A 19965-nucleotide genomic window follows, 5' to 3' on the forward strand; every position below is an offset into this window, starting at 1 on the left:
AATATGAGGTTTTCTGATAGAGACAGGTTTATATACTATTGGTTAGTACTACTCCACTTGTGCTTTGATCTTACTTCCTTCAACTTATGTAACTGGACATAAAACTGAATACACGCGGTCTTGAAATATTATAAAATAAATTTAAATACAAGCAGTACGCAAATTTCAAAGTATTAAGTACATTTCAAAGGTGTTTTCCCTACAATTAAATCATCAAGTTTTGTTGATGTTTTGCTAATGAGCACGATTGTCCTTGTTTCTTCATACTTTCTAATGAAAAGTACACAAATTGTGGCCAACCAAAATTATTTGTTAGATCTGTACTGAGGTTTTCTTGGAATTCAATAGTTATCAGCGACTATTGTTATTTTATAAAAGATATAAGGTTTTCATAAGGAGTTATAGGATATTTACTTCGTCATTTTGACAATCATTAGGCATTGATAATAAAATAACAAAAGGACCAAACAACACCGAAGCGTTCTGTCAAGATACAATTGCAATGTTTTATGTCGACTATGAAGCATCATATAAAAGTGATCATAGCTGTACTAAGATATGAAATATTAATTTTATTTTGGTCTGCAGAACAAGTGTTAGCAAAATATTTTTGTTTGCAATCAGAGGCGCGAATCCCCATCCCCTCAATTTTACACACCTGTACACCCATCCTAGACAAGGGTCTACACCCCCCTTAAACAGCCAAGGGGGTGTCAAGTCAAAAAAAGTCACTTCCCTCTTAAATTCAATTTCTTTTTAGGATATCTTGGAAATAAAACATTCTTTCCAAAATTAATATATGATTTTCATAAGGTGAAGTTTGTTTTAAACTATTCTAAAGTTATTGTAATATTAGATATTCTAAACTACTTCAAGAAATGCACTATGAGATCTGTGCCTATTTATTATATTTTGCAGTCTTTGAACAGCCCCCCCCCCCCCTTCCCAAAAGAAACCAACTTTTTTACCATATGGGTAGAATTTAAAATCCTTTTTTGGGGGTGGTGGATTGAAACGTTAGTCCTAACTTTTTTTACATTTGAAGTTAAGGCTAGGACGAGGTAAGCCCGCAGGATTATGATAATTCAAATTAAAACATTTTATAAAGTTTAGCAAATACAAAAATTCGCTTCTCGCTTACAAATCTAATCTTATGTAAAAGATTATAAAACATTATTAATTTAAAGGTTTTTAATCTTCGCCCTACTCCTTTGTATGGAGGATTCATTTTAAGAGGGTGTGTAGTAAGGTAATACCCCTGATTATGTTTTGTTAAAAAATGTACCCTGGAAACAGTTACGTGAGCTAGGGGGGTGTAGAACGGGTCTCAACACCATCTCTAAAATAGATATTGGGTGGGCATGCCTTCTCCTTTTTATACCTTCTAAAGTATACCTCCCCCCTCACATTACTGCGTTGAAACTAAAATGTTAATGATCGGTCAAGCCGTTTACGAAATCTTACTGGAGATACAGACAACAGAGATACTTACAGACAGACACACATCCCATTACTCACAAAACTGAACAGGGAAAGACTAGCTTTGTATTTGTATTGTATTTCTTGCAATATGGCTGTAAGTTTTTGCTATATGGATATCAATTTTAGTTATATAAATTTCAGGGAGGGAGTGGACATTGGACTGTAAATTAAACTTGTATTTAAGTTTCATAACTAACCATGTTATATTATTAATTGGGTTCTTTTAATCAATCTTTATTGGTTGTTGCCCAAATTCTAACATTTTTCAGTAATAATTTTAATCTACAGAAGATATGATTTTGTTTGGGGATGTACATAATTTCGTAGTCCATTGTCTTATACTTTAAGATCCTAGGGCAAACATAATAATATAACAAGTAACAGTTCATACATTACGCTTCAATATCAAAACATTATACAGTGTGTTTTTTTTATGAGAACTTTTTTGGAAGCAATTTTACCCCACTTATAGTTATCAGAATTTAATGATTAATGGCTTATTTTCTTCGTTTTTTAAGGCAATTAATAGAACAACAAAAAATATTTCAGTTTTCATTTAAAAAGTACAGTAAAATCTAAAATTCAAAACTTAGGTGTCAACATCTGAAAATGGTTTTAGCGCATTTTTCTTATGCCTAAATCTTCTAAGAAAAAAATTAGATTTTCTGTGGTCGACTTTGGGAGGTCAGTACTCCCTCCCTGGTTGAGATATGACCTTTAAACTTTGATATGTTCTAGTACATGTCCCTAATAGTATCTGTATACATTTTTAGCTCTATATCTAAACTTTGAAGTGTTTTGCAGCCATTCTTGCAAAAGGTTGAATATTTGAGCATAAGAAAAATGCGCTGAAACCATTTTTAGATGTTGACACCTAAGTTTTGAATTTTAGATTTTACTGTTTTTTTTTAATAAAACTGAAATATTTTTTTGTTGTTCTATTAATTGCCTTAAAAAACGAAGAAAATAAGCCATTAATCATTAAATTCTAAAAGTGGGGTAAAATAGCTTTCAAAAAAGTTCTCATAAAAAAAACACACTGTAGAACTACTATAACATTAACAAGGATGACATTATCCCTAAAAGCGAAGCTCAGAAAATAAGAATAGAAAATCGTATGAATTGAAATCAAATTATATGGTAGGGATGCTTATAATTTCTAAATAATGTTCAAGTATCGAGAATTTCAATGTTTAAAGGTCTATAACATATTGCATATCGTCTTGCGATTAACCATCAAATTAAACAAATCAAGGTCAACTATATTATATCTATGTTCTATATCAAAACATCAAATATTGACATGTTTAAAATAGACGCACGAACTTTCAAGCATTAATAATACAATTGCTATACTTTCTACATTGTGCTTCTTTATTATAGAACCATAATACAAAATTTAAATCGGTAGGACGAGTTTAAAATAATTGACTTTCTGGTCTTGGCAATTCGTAACAACTTTTAGATATGGAAAATCTTCGCTTCCAATCCGTTCCAATATCCGGGAAGGTGAAAAACATTAAAATATACATTTCCTGATTCCAAAAATAGAATACTCTCTTAAAATTATGGCTCAGCAGCCGCGCGTCAGCCGCGGGTAAGCCTCAGGGAAATCAACCCTTTTAGCTAAATAAACCTGAATAAAATATGGCAATCCCTCTATTCTTAAAATAATCAAAGCATTTAAATGGGTTAAATTTGAAGCCTGGGTGCAGCTGTCTAGCCCTGATTAAAATCTTGTGTATTTAGATATAGCAACGCTTTTCTAAAATTCGGGTCGGTTCATATGTCCGCCACGGATCTTTGATTTAGGCATGTTAACAGTATATGGGCACCTCAGGTATAGTCCCTGAAGTGTTAAGGCCTCCCACATGAATAGAAAAAAACTCAATATTTTTTAAAAATATGGAGAGGAGATTCAGTGTTCGATAGACATTTTGAGATAAAGCTCCAATAAAATTCAAAACACCATTCAAATCCGTAATGCTGTAAATTTGAATTATTTTTTAATGTTCGTGAAGACCTTAATTTCGGTAATGGTGTTAATTAATAGAAACCATTAACTTCACGGATATAAGAACAAGTAAATTTTTAAAAGAAACTATTTTTTTTTCGGGGGTGTAGAGAAGATTTTTTTCTAGGGTTGGTTTATCTTGGGAGGGTGGAGGTCACCTTCTTCAATATACTTATAAACCTTCATTGGATATACAAAAAAATTCACTGTAAAGGAGAACCAAATTGGCCCAGCGGTATTTGAGAATCAAACACAAAAATAGATAGACATCCTGTTACTTTTATAATGGGTTTTTCTGACCCCTCTATCCCTGGTAAAGATTCATTAAGGATGTGAACAAAAACATTTTATATACACACAATGAATAAATTAAATACATAGACTGGCGTCTTCACCCCTTGCATTTGGGTTAGAGAGGTAATTTCTATAGCCTAAAACCATCTTATATGCAAAAATAAAAGATACTTAAACATACTGAGACCTATGTGAAGCACTGCACTGTATTGGACTGTAAATTACATTGTTCACCAATGTCTTATAACCCCTTTATCCTATTTGATGTCCAAAAACCTTGGGTACTTTTATTGAATTTTGATTGGTTGGTTCCAAACTATTAGTATCCAAACTTTACAACCAATAAATTCTACTGAAGGGATAATTTTGTTTATCATCATTGCGTATGTTTATCAATTCATAAATTATTGTCTTATCCCTCCTCTAAATATCTGGGTAATACCAGCCGTTTACGAGATCTTAGCGTACATAATTACAGACAGATAAACCCGCTTAAAAATGACAAAATTGTCCTTGTAATGTATTTTCATGCATTTTTACATCATTATAAATAGGTATATAATTATGTTCCATATCATTTAAAATATTAAAAGTAATTTTCATAAAAAAACAAGGTTGGAAACATCCAAGAAAGCGAAGATCCATTTATCAGACCGACAAACAAACGACCACTAACATATATAATACGATTTATATCGCTAAATCACTAAAATCTGATTAGACGTACTTACATTTTCATATTGGATTATAGAATATCTTTGCATTTAACGTTATGCCAAATTTTCCAGGAATCAATACAAACTGTTCAATTTTAGTTACCCTATCTTCTTCACTTTTTTGTTATTAGATGTTATCTTCCTTGTTTTATACAGTTTTGAAAGCCTAGCTTTTCCATAATTAGGATTGGTTCGTCCGTAACGCATAATTCTCATTGTAAATTAAGGCATGTTAGATTTGTCCGAGAAAGACTAAACTATATAACTTTTGTGTCACTTTTGAGGAAGACAATTCCCTTTTCTCCCATCTCTTTTGAAGAGATTTTCTCCCCCCCTTGCAACTGTAGCGTAGCAACTGTATAATCGTCAGTATATATTTTTGTATGATATAATCATTCTATTCATCTGATTTTTTTTGAATGCTGATTCCCAGGATTCTGAATAATCAAGACTTCAAAATGTAAGTATGTCCTTAATCAGTATACTATTTTAAACAGTTTTATAACAAATTAACTTACAATTTGGTATACCTAAGACCTATACATTTATATTCAGTGCTGACACTCTACAAAAGTTAATATTCTTTTGCCTTACAGTTTTAGAGCTTTGTTTTAATGGAAGTTGTCATCTTTGTTATTGTATTAAATAAGCCAATATAGTGTAGATTCCTGTGCAAGCAACAATACAAGCGATAATCCAATAAACCTTTTTGTTGAGACTATCTTTTTAAAATGTTTCATCCGAAGATATCGAATTCTGATACAATACAGATTAATCTAGCCATCATTTGATGTAGGCGGGACAATAGAGTTATTGATAATATTATTAAAGTGGTCATAATACAGATTAATCTAGCCTTTATTTGATGTAGGCGGTACATTAGAGATATTAATAATATTATTAGAGTAGTTATACTACAGATTATCTAGCCATCATTTGATGTAGGCGGGACAATAGAGTGATTGATAATATTATTAGAGTAGTTATAATACGGATTAATCTAGCCATTATTTGATGTAGGCGGGACAATAGAGTGATTGATAATATTATTAGAGTAGTTATAATACAGATTAATCTAGCCATCATTTGATGTAGGCGGGACAATAGAGTGATTGATAATATTATTAGAGTAGTTATAATACAGATTAATCTAGCCATCATTTGATGTAGGCGGGACAATAGAGTGATTGATAATATTATTAGAGTAGTTATAATACGGATTAATCTAGCCATCATTTGATGTAGGCGGGACAATAGAGTGATTAATAATATTATTAGAGTGGTCATAATACAGATTAATCTAGCCATTATTTGATGTAGGCGGGACAATAGAGTGATTGATAATATTATTAGAGTAGTTATAATACAGATTATCTAGCCATCATTTTATGTAGGCGGGACAATAGAGTGATTGATAATATTATTAGAGTAGTTATAATACGGATTAATCTAGCCATTATTTGATGTAGGCGGGACAATAGAGTGATTGATAATATTATTAGAGTAGTTATAATACAGATTAATCTAGCCATCATTTGATGTAGGCGGGACAATAGAGTGATTGATAATATTATTAGAGTAGTTATAATACAGATTAATCTAGCCATCATTTGATGTAGGCGGGACAATAGAGTGATTGATAATATTATTAGAGTAGTTATAATACAGATTAATCTAGCCATCATTTGATGTAGGCGGGACAATAGAGTGATTAATAATATTATTAGAGTGGTCATAATACGGATTAATCTAGCCATCATTTGATGTAGTCGGGACAATAGAGATAGTATTAATATTATTAGAGTGGTTATAATACAGATTAATTTAGCCTTAATTTGATGTAGGCGGGACAATAGAGTTATTAATGTTATTATAAGAGTGGTTATAATGCAGATAATCTAGCCATCATTTGATGTAGGCGGGACAATAGAGTGATTAATAATATTATTAGAATGGTTATAATGCAGATTAATCTAGCCATTATTTGATATAGGCGGGACAATAGAGTGATTAATAATATTATTAGAGTGGTCATAATACAGATTAATCTAGCTATCATTTGATGTAGTCGGGACAATAGAGATAGTATTAATGTTATTAGAGTGGTTATAATACAGATTAATCTAGCCTTAATTTGATGTAGGCGTGACAATAAAGTGATTGATAATATTATTAGAGTAGCCATAATGCAGAATAATCTAGCCATCATTTGATGTAGGCGAAACAATAGAGAAATTAATGATATTATTAGAGTGGTTATGATATAAATTAATCTAGCTTTCATTTGATGTAGGTGGGATAATAGAGATATTAATAATATTATTATAGTTACTAAAAAAAGATACAATATTATTTGATAGAGATTTATACAATAATTTTAGTGGTTATTATATTCTATATTATTTTTTTCTTTCCGCTAAAATCTTTATACAGCTGTAGTGATCGCTCAACAATTTTAAGGAAAATAGGGGTATAGTCCTTTCCATTAATTGTCAGATAGGTGATTGGTTCTAATCTCGGTCAAACACTGCGTAATAACTAAAGAAGTTAAAAAGGTTCCTAATGATGCTATATCAACTGCATAATATAAATAACTAGAGTAGGTGAAATGTTTAGGTTCACAAAAGTTACAACTCATTACCCTGCACAGTTGAAATATATTTTTGGGGGAGATAAATATACTTTGTATTACATTGTTTAAAACTAATGACAAAGTTCCTATTCAGTACCCACCAATAAAAAAGAAGATGACAAGGACATTCTTTTTTTTGGTACGTTAGTTTGTTAATCAGATTTATCAACTTATTTTTACAAAAACCTAAAAATACTATACGGTTCAAAGAAGTTTCATTGATAATTAATCTAATAACTTATTAAATGTTCAAAATAAACTAGATACAATAACCCATTTTATTGTCTGCTACAGTTTTATTAATGTTTTAGTTAGTAATTGAAGAATAAGATTCATTTGATAATGTGGTAAATAGATAATGGTATCATTTCTACTTTCCTCCAAAAGCTAAATATTACTCTTGCATGCAGTCAATAGCAGGGTCTAGGGTCCTATTCCTATATCCCTGATATTGTTCTAACTCTTTATCCCTAGTATTGTACTATCCTTATATCCTTGCTATTGTACTATCCCTATATCCCTGGTGCTATCCTTATATCCTTACTATTGTACTATCCCTATATCCTTGCTATTGTACTATCCCTATATCCTTGGTATTGTACTATCCCTATATCCTTGATATTGTACTATCCCTATATCCTTGATATTGTACTATCCCCATATCCTTGCTATTGTACTATCCATATATCCTTGGTATTGTACTATCCCTATATCCTTTGTATTGTATTATCCCTATATCCCTAGTATTGTACTATCCCTATATCCTTGGTATTGTACTATCCCTATATCCTTTGTATTGTATTATCCCTATATCCCTAGTATTGTACTATCCATATATCCTTGGTATTGTACTATTCCTATATCCTTTGTATTGTATTATCCCTATATCCCTAGTATTGTACTATGCCTATATCCTTGGTATTGTACTATCCCTATATCCTTGGTATTGTACTATCCCTATATCCCTAGTATTGTACTATCCCTATATCCTTGGTATTGTACTATCCTTATATCCTTGGTATTGTACTATCCTTATATCCTTGCAGTGGAACTATCCATATATTCTTGGTATTGTACTATCCCTATATCCTTGGTATTGTACTATCCTTATATAATTGGTATTGTACTATACTTATATACTTAGTATTGTACTATTCCTATATCCCTAGTATTGTACTTTCCCTATTTCCCTGAGGCTATTCTATCCAAATATCCCTAATATTGTCATATCCCTATATCCCTGGTATTGTAATGACATATATCCCTTGTATTATCCTATCCCTATATCCCTGATATTCATCTTTCCATTCATAACATCCTACAAAAGATTCAACTTTAATTACATTTTTCAAAAACTTTTCTAGGTGACCTAAAGTGGGTATATTTTGTTTGTACTTTTTGTAGCAAAAAAGTAGTTGGAAATAAAACAAAATGTGCAAAAAATGAATATTTCTATATGTATAGAAAGCTATTGTCAATTAAACTCATGAAAAAATTCTTATATTACCCCTTTTATAGATTAAAATTATTGGTTGACAAGTTTGAAGACTACTGGTTTGGAACAGACCAATCAAAATTCAATAAAAGTAACCAAAAAACTCTTTAACATAAAACTTTGAGTACTAGTGTAATTTACAGTCCACTGTCCCATCCCTCACTGAGAATCAGTCTCTTAATAATAAAGTTACATCCATTATCATATCTTATTAATAATTAAAAAATGCACTAGTATTATTAAGTAGCTGCACTACTTAAAAGCTAGGTATTGGTCATCAATTGTACAAGAATATGAAGGCCTAGAAATTATTTAAAACTTTCACTTTAGTACTATGTATGTGTACCTATCTACTACAGGATTAGATAACTGACAGCTTTTGAAGCAACTTAACTGCGGAGACTTTAAAAACATGCGACTCGGATACGGTTACTGTTAGTTGAAAACATTAAAAAAGGAAGGGCAAAGCTACGAATTTAGATTTTTTTGCTACGAGCTTCGGCTGATGATTTCTGTAGTTGCAGGTGCAAATTCTTGCATATCTTATTCGTATGTTAATGAAATAAACTATTAATAAATTAAATAAGTAAACCATACATAAAAGACATAAAAGTAATTGTGTAAAAGAAAAGTACTTATAAACTAATATAAAATCTTGATTTTTAAGACTGCTACTCACTTTACCTAGGCTAGGTACATTTAAGGTTATTTTAGGTATCTTAAGTGATGATACATTATATACAAACCCCATTGATGATAAACAAAATTGCACCTTCTATAGATTAAAATCCCTGAGTAGCGGGACAAAGTGTCTAAAAAATCAGCCATGTGACGTCATAAAAATTAGAGAGATGAGAGGAGAAGTAGGAAAGAAAACCCCTTAATGACGTCACATGGCTGATTTTTTAGACAATTTGTCCCGCTACATCCCTGATCATAGACGTCCAAGGGGGGGGGGGTAACGTGGGGATGACTCCTCCCCCAAGCAAATTTTACCCCCGGGGAAATTTTTTTTTTTTTTTGGGGGGGGGGGTTAAAAAAATTTGCGGCATGCTTCGCGCGCCATTCCCCCCCCCCTAAAAACGAATTACCCCCCCCCCCCAAAAAAAAAAAGCTTGGACGCCCCTGTCCCTGAGTTTATGTTCATTTATAATTGATGAACCAATATCAAGCAGACAATAATTTACTTGGTAAGTTGATACTATGGGTGGACATTCATATCCGCATTGTATTTTCTTATTCGCAAAAATAAATTATCCTTATATAACAGTAACAGGATGTTATAATCGGGTTCTAATGAAAGGAGTTGCTTCCCGGGAAGGTTTATTACTATTTTTGGGAAGGTACCACCACCCTAGAAGCCTGTAGACCGAATCCGCTAGTATTAAGTAGATTAGAGGGCGTGTTAGTTGATAGTAATGGTGAGTGATGGACAATTTGAGCTGTTGTAATAAACTGAAAATTTGAAAAATGTGTGGAAGTGAATGGAAACCAATACAATTATATTTGTATTGAAAATATTGAAGGGTATTAAATCAAAAGAAGGGACAAGAAAAAGAAAATAAAAAAATAAGCCCAATGCTCTGCCAACTTAAATTAATACTATGTATACTTGTTTGAACCGATTTGGTTCCCCATTATATAAGTATCTTATAAGTCATGGGAAGATTTATAACTTTTGGAAAGGGTACCTCCACTGGTAACTGGTGGCTTCGGATTGTTCATAAAGTATTTTGTATATTTGCTCAATTAAAACTACAGTTTTTCAGGTAAAACTAATGAAATCTTATAGGAACGCCAATCCCTGGATCCCTGTAGAATAAATTAGAATTGTCACATATTGATTGGCCAAGGCCAAAAATTAAAAACACACTATAATTCTATAATTGTCAATCTGTCTACGAAAATTTTTGGCGGTTTCCCTCAAACTGTCAATTTGAACACATAACCCCCATCGCGTAAAGAATTGATATTTGAAATAAACAGAAAATAAGAGGGGGTTAGTTTTTTTTTTAAATTAGTTTCAGGTTTGGTTATGGTATATTGGGTAATCGCAAGCCCTTCACGTATAGGCTCGCACTGATGTAATTATGAATTGGTAAGAAACGCACCCACACACAGATTTGAAAGAAAGCATCAAAATTTTCTATCACAAAATATCAAGAATTTGTAGTTGTTGTTTCCCAAAGGCTACAAAAGGTCAAAAGATATAAATGTACATTAAGAAACTTAATTTCAAACAATTGATAGAAACTGACTATTTCTAATTGTCATAGATTTCATCATTTCAATAAGCAGGTTATTTCCAATAAATTCATATACATATACATATTTGATATAGAAAAGGTAAACATTTTAAAAATAGATTGATGAATAGTTTATTTTCACTAGGAATCACCATTGAAATTTGAAATCAATAGAACGATTATGGAATAATAATAAATTTAAAACAATTGTTTTAATTTTAGAGAGTTCACTTTGATGATCAGAAATGTGGAGAAACAGGACGAAGGAGATTACGAGTGTCAGGTACGCAATTTTTACATTCAAGCCTTTTTTGCGCCAAAAAACCTCCTTTTTATTTTCTAAACAAACCATATTTGCCATGCTGGATCTAATCCTCCTGTACTTCCATATTGAATTTCCATATTATGTGAGGGGAAACCGCCAAATATAATTCTTTACATTGTGCTAATTTGTTTCCTAATTGTTTTTACGTTACAAGCATGAACAACAATAGAAACTAAAGAGGCCTTAAAAAAAGTTTTGTGACTAATAAAACATTCAACAAGCCTTGAAATCAAAGTTCTAAATGGACATTATCATCCTTGGAATCTATATACCAGTCCTGACAGTATTAGCTCTCATAATCACAACTAAAAAATTACTGATTCAATATAACAGATGTAGCTAGCTCTATTGAAAAACTAAGCTTTCCTAACATTGATTTTGAAAATTTGACTATTCTTTAACGAGCGTAGTCTAATAAAAAAAAGATTATTATATTCTGATTTAGTTCAGAAATTAACGGACTAATCAAAAGCTTGCCCGAAACAAGAACTAACTTATTTTAAAGCCTTGTTATATTTAAGTTTTTAATTAGCTATCGTTAGCTTTGCTAAAGTCTAACCTACATAAATTATAAATTAAAAGGCCGCACTTAAAATATTTTTCTTCCTCCATTAGCTATACATCATCTATTATACATAAAGATATTATAAACTTCCTAAGAAATTCTCAGGGATTCATGGATAGGTTAATGGACAATAATTTTGTCTCCTCCGATTTTTACGTTGCATCATTTAGCCTTTCGTATCAAAGCTTTTAATATTGCCTGTAGAAAAACAGATAAAATTAAAAACTTTAGGCCGAAGTGTCCCGAATGACGTCAAATTAATCCATTATTGAAATATGGCGTCATTTGGGGTTTTATCCTCTTTCTTTAGAGGCACTATAAAGAGCTTCTTTGGTATCTTCAGAGGAATAATGGGGAGATTTTATTTATCCTCCAGTGTTTTATCCCTAAAACCCTGTTCCTTCTCAAATTTTACAATTTTATAAATCAAAATATAGGCCAAGATATTGTTGTTCTAAGGTTAGAAAATAAATTTGTTAAGATAGGAGTAAAAAAGATATTAGCTGTATAGTTTATTTATAAACTGGTGACGACTTCTTTTAAATATTTCATGTCTCTTGGTGGCTTCGCTTGTCATTAGCAAAGCTATTCTATATGTGTTCGGTCTTATCTGTCTGTTTGCTATGTTGATGATTAGAAGTAACGAAGCTACTCTATAATTGTTCATGACTGTCTATAATCTGTTTTCATACCAAACAATATCTCTCTCTCTATATCTCTCTCTCTCTTTCTCTCTTTGCATTTTCTTTCTTTCTATTAATATCTTTTTCATTATCTCTCTCTTTTGTTCTTCCTCTCTTTCTCTCTCTCTCTCTCTCTCTTGCTCTACCTCTCTTTCTTTCTCTCACGCTATCTATCTATTTCTTCCTTCTATTTTTCTTTTTGCTCTCTCATTATCTTTCTCTCTTTCTTACTCTATCTCTATCTACAAGTTTTTCTCTTCTGTCTTTATTTCTCTTTTCTATACACCTTAACTTATTATTATAAAAAGCTTCGCTTCAAATGATTGTAAAGTTTTTGTTTAAATTATCAGATTTATCTAGTCAAAATTTTAGTATATTATCCTATTATAGTAAAAACTGCATCTATATAAAAAAGAAAATTTTAATTCTCAAATAAAAAATACTAGAGAAATGCAAAATTTGTAACCTCATTAATTCTTAAAAATGTAAATATTTTTTCTTAAAATTTTTCCTTAATTGTATCAAGAATCAGCAAGATCTGAAAACTGGATCTCGAATACTGGGGGGGAGGGGGGGGGATTTGTTAGGAAATTTAGGTCAGGTTAGGTTATATATTGGGTACTAGGTAGCTCAGGGTTAGTTCACTGCACTTATAGGACACGTTGGGGTTAGGCATAGAAAAAAGTACCTCCCACCTTTCTTCACTTTATCTCAAAGATAAGAAGGACGGGGTTCGTTCAAAATTAAGAATAGAACAATCCCTTGGACCATGGGCGTCCAAGCTTTTTAAATTTTTTTGGGGGGGTTGGGGAGGGGTAAAAATTTTTTAAGGGGGGGGGTAATTTATGTTTGGGGGGGTTATCAATACTTTACCCCTCCCCCCCCTTGGACGTCCTTGCCTTGGACTGACATGTGTTTTTACATACCTCTTATTTTCAACTTTTGAAATAAATGTGCTTTTGGTAATGGACTTTTTAGACTATCCTATGAATTAGGGTTTCCTAAATCTTACATATTCCGTTATATCTATGTAAGGTTAAAAAGGCTAGTTTAGAAAATTGTATAGAATTTTAAGCAATGTCTTTATTGGAGACTTATTTCCCCAAAAGCCTTCCTTACTGTTTTACGTAATCGTAATATTTTTTGTACAGTTTTTATAAAAATATTAAAAAGGATGATAAAATCCATAACATCGAAGCATAATGTTTAAGACAGACAAACAAACGAATATTAACATATCCAGAATATCAGTGCTTTTGATATGATTCCGAATTCTAAAAAAATTTCTATTAATCTGTCAAAAAAAACCTTAAAATCAAAATCCTAACTATGGACATACTTTAAAAGTTGATTTAAAGATGTTTCGCTTATTACATGATAACCTATCGTCCTAGTTATCAGAGAAAATATAGAAACATACATACCATAGAGTAGCTGCGCTAAATAAAAATATACACTATTTAACAAAAGGTTCATTATTAAAAATATAATTTATCATGTGTATAAGCCCTTTTGTCTAATTTTATATCCTTTAATTGCATATCCTATATATGGTGGCTTCTCCCAAAGAGGGAGTTAAAGGTTTCTCTCGGGAGAGAGAGAGAGAGAGAGAGAGAGAGAGAGAGAGAGAGAGAGAGAGAGAGAGAGAGAGAGAGAGTGAGAGAGAGAGAGAGAGAGAGAGAGAGTGAGAGAGAGAGAGAGAGAGAGAGAGAGAGAGAGAGAGAGAGAGAGAGAGAGAGAGAGAGAGAGAGAGAGAGAGAAGTAGTAAAATAGAAAATAGTAGTAGGTTTGGTATGGGCCTTCAACATTTATAGAGTTACACAAAATCTGCAACTCCGTTCTAATATTACAGACAGCCACACCAACACGAACACTTATAGAATTGCTTTGCTAATGAAAAGTTCGAAAATAATTACTGGCTTGCTTAGTTATATACTTAGTGCTAATTGGCGAAGAGATTCTTTGCGAAAAAAATCAGCACTCTATCTCAAATAGAAGCCAAGTAGATCCGGCCCAACCTTTAACGTTGCGGACAGACAGAGATACTGAATTTTGAATAGCAAAACGAGTTAATCCTTGCCTTACTCTTTTATGCAACTTAAAATAATAATATTCATTTTTCAACCTACTTATATGGAAAAAAACAAATAGCAAAAGATTAAAATTTTATAAGATGTATTGTATAGAAAAGTTTAAATATATTTTATATTTTTTAGAAACAGAATTAGGTTTTATCTTATTATGCATAATTTAGGTTATAATTCTGATATATGGTAACCCTGCAGTGTAAGGGCACCTTAGATATAGACCCTGCAGGGATAGGACTTTCACAGGGGTTAGATATAAAGTGTTTCATTTTCTATCACCAAAGTTTTGCATCTAAGATTAGCAATACAAACGATAAATTCTTTGATTTCATAGCCTTTGTTTTAAAGTTCTTATGGGTTGCATCATTTATCACATCCTTGCCTTGGGTTATAGGTCCACGAAAATATATTATTTATTAATATTCTTCTTGATGATATTAATAAGCTTCTTGATAAGAAAGGTTTTTCCTAGAATTTAAATAAAGCTGGTTCATTTGGATTTTTACATATTTTAAGTATTGAGAATCTATTATACCCAAGTATGATATGTTGGTTGAATGATTCCTACATAATAAATTATGGATTTGGCTTGAAAATAGTCACAAAAAAACGCAAAGCAGCTAAGCCGTTAGTAGTTACTTTCTAACGTTTTGTTCGATTTAAGATAAAAAGAACTACCTAGGATAACTAATGCTAACTTTTATAACGAAATTCGGATTTTACGTGCAATTTGTGCACTGATTACGAGAGGTTGCATAAAAAATCCCCCCCTTGTTTACATATTTAGAAAATTCTTTTGACCGTTGATTGTTTTTAGAGCATTTTAATTTTCTCTCTCAAACATTGTTTAGCAAGTTTAGAATAAGATCTGTAAATTATAAATTAATCTCTAATAACTAAAATATCCAAATAAATCCGCCCAGCTAGAATGCAGCTTTTCTTTGTAATTTCCTGAAAGATAGTTGCTCACTACAACACTGCTGCCAGCTCTAAGTAAAAAGTTTCCACATTTGATGATAAATGATATCTATTAAATTGTGAAGCGTAATACAATATGCATCAGTGTTGCGGAGCCAAAACTAGAAGGACAACATCAATAAGTAGCGAAGCTTATAAATAAACATAAACATTGAAGTACTTAGGTTAATTTCCCTGAAAGTCCCTTCCCTTATTTCTTTCTGTTTATTACTTTAGGTCAGGTTGGGTGAAGTTGGGGGGGGGGGGGGGGGGGAGATATTTTCAGAGCTTGAAAGGCACTTTAGGAAAATTAAAACTAATATTTTTCCTTAGAAATCCTATTCTTTACTTAGCAATGTGGATGGAGAGACAGTCTGACGGATTCTTTTGTCTAGATAATCTTTTAGAGAATTTTCAGCAGAGGAGTAATTTTTATTTTCTTTGAAATAAAAAGCCTAGCGTACCTATTTTTGACAATAAATGTGTAATCAGAAAATGTACTTTTGGAAAGGATGATTACTCCTTCTGTAGGTATAATTATTACTCGTAAGGTTTTATAACTACTTGTGTATATCTACCAATTAAGAATTAATAAAAGTAACCAATGTTTTTAAAGCCAACGAATAAGAGGGTGTATTATAAAACTTTAGTTACAAGTATTGTTTCTTTCATTAGAGAGAATTACGGCTCCTCACCTCTATATGCACAACTTTAAGTGTATAAAGCGAGAAACAATTTCAATTTATGTAAAACTAGAAAAACAACAAGGATGACAACATCAATGAAAGCGAAGATCAATATAAAATATTAAAGGCTCGTATATTTTTAACAAAAATATGATGTTAGTTTCTTAAATTCCCAGTTGATGAATATGGACAACAATTCATACATAATCAAATAGTCGCTTTGCTCATAGGATTATCCCAAATCTTTAAATGAATCTTAGATTATACAGGATATGTGTACTATGTACATTTTTTTTGTCAAAATAGCTGAAAAATCAATATATTTCAAATCTACATATTAACTTTCTGGTAATGATTATTGAGTTGATTCTTTATAGGTACAGGAATCCTCTATTAATTCACTATTGCAGAATCAGATGTCTCTGGCGGACGGACAGACACAACCTAAATGTAGAAAAGCTTCGCTATCAACAACTTTGTCTCTGTAATCATAAACTGATCAAAACTTTGGAAATACAAAAAAATGAAAAAAGTTTTAAAGTGAATTGAAAAGGCAGGCTTCTGTGCAATCTCAGGGATGCATGGATAGGACCCTTGAAGATAAATTAATGCTCCATCAAATTGATAAAGAAGATCTTACAGAAACCACAGAAAACCAAATTTTCAATTTGACTATTTCTGTGTCTCGAAGTCCTAAACTAACACAACAGATGCTGGTACAATTGTGATCATCAAAAGTTATGACGCCGAGATTTAAACCCATTACCTCACTGGTAACCAGCAAATGCTACAGACACAGGCTAAATCTTTTACTCTCACTGTATATGTATTTCATGCGCTTGACATCCAACTAATTTTGTATATTTTTTACAGGTATCGGGACCAAACCATACTTCCCTGTCAAAGATAATTAACCTTTCTGTAATAGGTAATATTTTTTGTGGCAAAGCTACTCTTTAATGAAAATGTCCGTCCGTCTGCTTCATAAGATTTAGAATAGGGAAATCGTGATGTTCAAGCTAAAACTTTAGTAGAAAACGCTGTAGAGTGCTAATTTGAACCAACAAATCAATATTCAATAGGATTACATAATTTTTTTAAAAGTCAACAAATGAGATAAAGTGTGTATAAAACTTTGGTCATCAATAAGATTTATATTTCAAAGTTCCCTTATTCCCTTGATAATCGGTAATATATTTAGGATGTGTTATTTTCTTTCCGAATTACAAAGAGAGGGGTAGGTTTCTGGTAAAATCCGTAAAGGTTATGTGTTAAGTAAAAAACAGTAGTAGAACGATTCAAATTTAGGATAACTTTTTAAAAAATTGTTGTCTTTAGTTCTTTTCAATAAGAAATACACATATTAAGTCAATATTATCGTTCTTTTTACTATTTTTAAGCCTTAAAACACACACCTTTACGGATTCTACCAGAATCCTATCCCTCTCTTTCAAAATAAAGGGGGGGGGGGGGGGGTTTCTGTGCTCGACTAATTTGCGCACTGCCATGAATTTATATGGATTTTATTTTTAGGTTCTAATACAGAGATAGACGGAGGTCCAGATATATTTGTAGACCAGGCAATTGTCATACTTTTAAAATCAATAAGTAAATATGTAAAATAGCCTATGTATGAATTCTCTGAAATTGAGAACTCAGTCGGTTTATAGTTATTGAAATCTTAAACTTCACACAATAATAAAGCCTTGCTAATTTATATTCTAGGAAAATGATATAATTATTCTAGGTATAATCTTCATGTTTTCTTCTTATCATTAATTGTACAAGAGTAATTATATTCATAAACAGCGGAGTACAAATTAATCATTATTTTTTGGCAATATCCCACAAATATCAATAAACCTTTATCCAAAAATTTTATATGAATGAATATATAATAGATTTATGTTCCTCCCCATTGATGATAAAAAATACGTCTTCTGTAAACTAAAATCATTAATGTAAAGAAATATAAACTGCAAATTTCAACCAAACAATCAAGATTGATTAAATTTACCAAGGGGGGGGGGTAATGGGGCGATTACCCCCCATTTAAAATTTACCCCTACCCTGGGGTGCCGTAGGCACTCCCAACCATTTAAGAGGGGGTATTTACCCCCCCAAACAATTTTGGGGGGGTAAATACTTCCCCAAAATAAAAAATCTAATAAAAAAAATTTTTGCGCGCTTCGCGCGCATTTTTTGTACTAAATATTTAATAAAATTTAAATTATCCCCCTCAAAAATTTTACCCCGGGGGTAAATTTTTGGGGGGGTAAACTAAATTTACCCCTGCCAACAGATTTCAGGGGGGGTAATTACCCCTGCCAACAGATTTCAGGGGGGGTAATTACCCCCCCAAGCAAATTTGACCCCCAGGGTAAAAATTTTGGGGGGGGTAAAAAAAATTTCGGCGGGCTTCGCGCGCCATTCTACCCCCCCAAATACGAATTACCCCCCTCCCCTTAAATTTTTACCCCCCCCCCAAAAAAAAACTTGGACGTCTATGATACGAAGCAAATTAAAGGATTCATTTTATTATATTAGAACAAACTATAATTAAAAGATTCAATATAGTCTGTTTTAGTATTTAGTTTTATTCACAAAATCATCTAAAAGTGATCTTGCTTCCTTTCTGTCTGTCTTTATTTGTCTCCTATCCCTCTCTTCTTATATATTTATTCTCTAAATGGATGTATTGTTACTTGGATCTACACCAGATTACTATAAATCTAATAAAGTGAAACTTATAGCTGGCTAAAATAAGGATACCCCATTTCCTCTCCTTCTAACGATGAACAAATTGGCCAATAATGTCCATGTTAGCAACTTTTCCCCTGTCATGATATCCACGTATATTCTATGCATATCCATTATTCTATATCCTTTTTCTTTATTTCTCAGTTGAGAAAATAAAATTAACAATCTTTAACTTTAACACAATAAACTTTACTCAAAAATTAAAGGATAGCCAATAGCAGTATATTGTATTCTTAATCCAAATTTTGTAAATCTATTGTCAGTCCGTCAGTCCATACGTACCTAACAGATAGCTTTAAGAGTTAAGACATGGTATAATTGTCTTATTAATTTCAAACTTGGCATAATGATTCCTGTTACAGTCAGGTACTATTTAAAAAGCTTAGGAACTGTATGATTAATATCAGAAAGTTTTTACTTTATGTCCAATTTAAACATAATGATTTGTGATTTTTAGATAATATTTCAAATGATAAAATTATTATATTCACTTGTTTTTTGAAATATGGATTCTTAGGACCATAATGTATAATGTTATTAGCAAAGCATCTCTTTATTCATGTCTAAAAATCAGATATGTCCATATATGGCATTTAAAATTTAGAAGAAAAATTTGCATGCCTTTTATTCCTGAGAATCCCCTCATAAAAACTGAAGACTGTCTTTAAACTTTCTTTAACAAAAAATTTTAGTCCAATTTTTGAACTAAGAAATTAAGAGAAGAAAAAACTATAAAACTTTGAAGGGGGAGGGGGGGGGGGAGCCTTTGATTTATCTCTAATTAGCATACCCATCCTCTTAATCATTTAGAACTGTTTCAGTTTCACATAATTCCCAGTTTGTCTGTCTGTTTGATAGGGTTCCCAAACTGATGTATATGCAAAAAAGAAATAGCATTTTTTATGTTAATTTGAAAATTTCTCTAATAAGTGGCATAATTTCATTTTAAAAAGGAGAAGGTTTTAAAAGAAAATCACTTTAAATAGATCAATGAACCCCAACCCCATGCCCTCGTATTTTCAA

The 19965-nt window shown here is 31.7% G+C and overlaps 1 protein-coding gene across 1 annotated transcript in view; it reads left to right on the plus strand.

Annotated features, from left to right (window-relative positions):
• Positions 1-19965, plus strand: part of LOC145323113 (protein amalgam-like) — a 52692-nt gene that overhangs the window by 17333 nt on the left and 15394 nt on the right. The window contains exons 5-7 of the mRNA XM_080165499.1: positions 11102-11162; positions 17056-17110; positions 17716-17798. Coding sequence (XP_080021625.1) covers positions 11102-11162; positions 17056-17110; positions 17716-17798 — 199 coding nt within the window. The remainder of the gene's footprint in view (positions 1-11101; positions 11163-17055; positions 17111-17715; positions 17799-19965) is intronic.

The sequence above is a fragment of the Acartia tonsa genome, chromosome 6, assembly GCF_053477335.1.
Source record: "Acartia tonsa isolate MP-2025a chromosome 6, ASM5347733v1, whole genome shotgun sequence".
NCBI classification, from domain to species: domain Eukaryota; kingdom Metazoa; phylum Arthropoda; class Copepoda; order Calanoida; family Acartiidae; genus Acartia; species Acartia tonsa.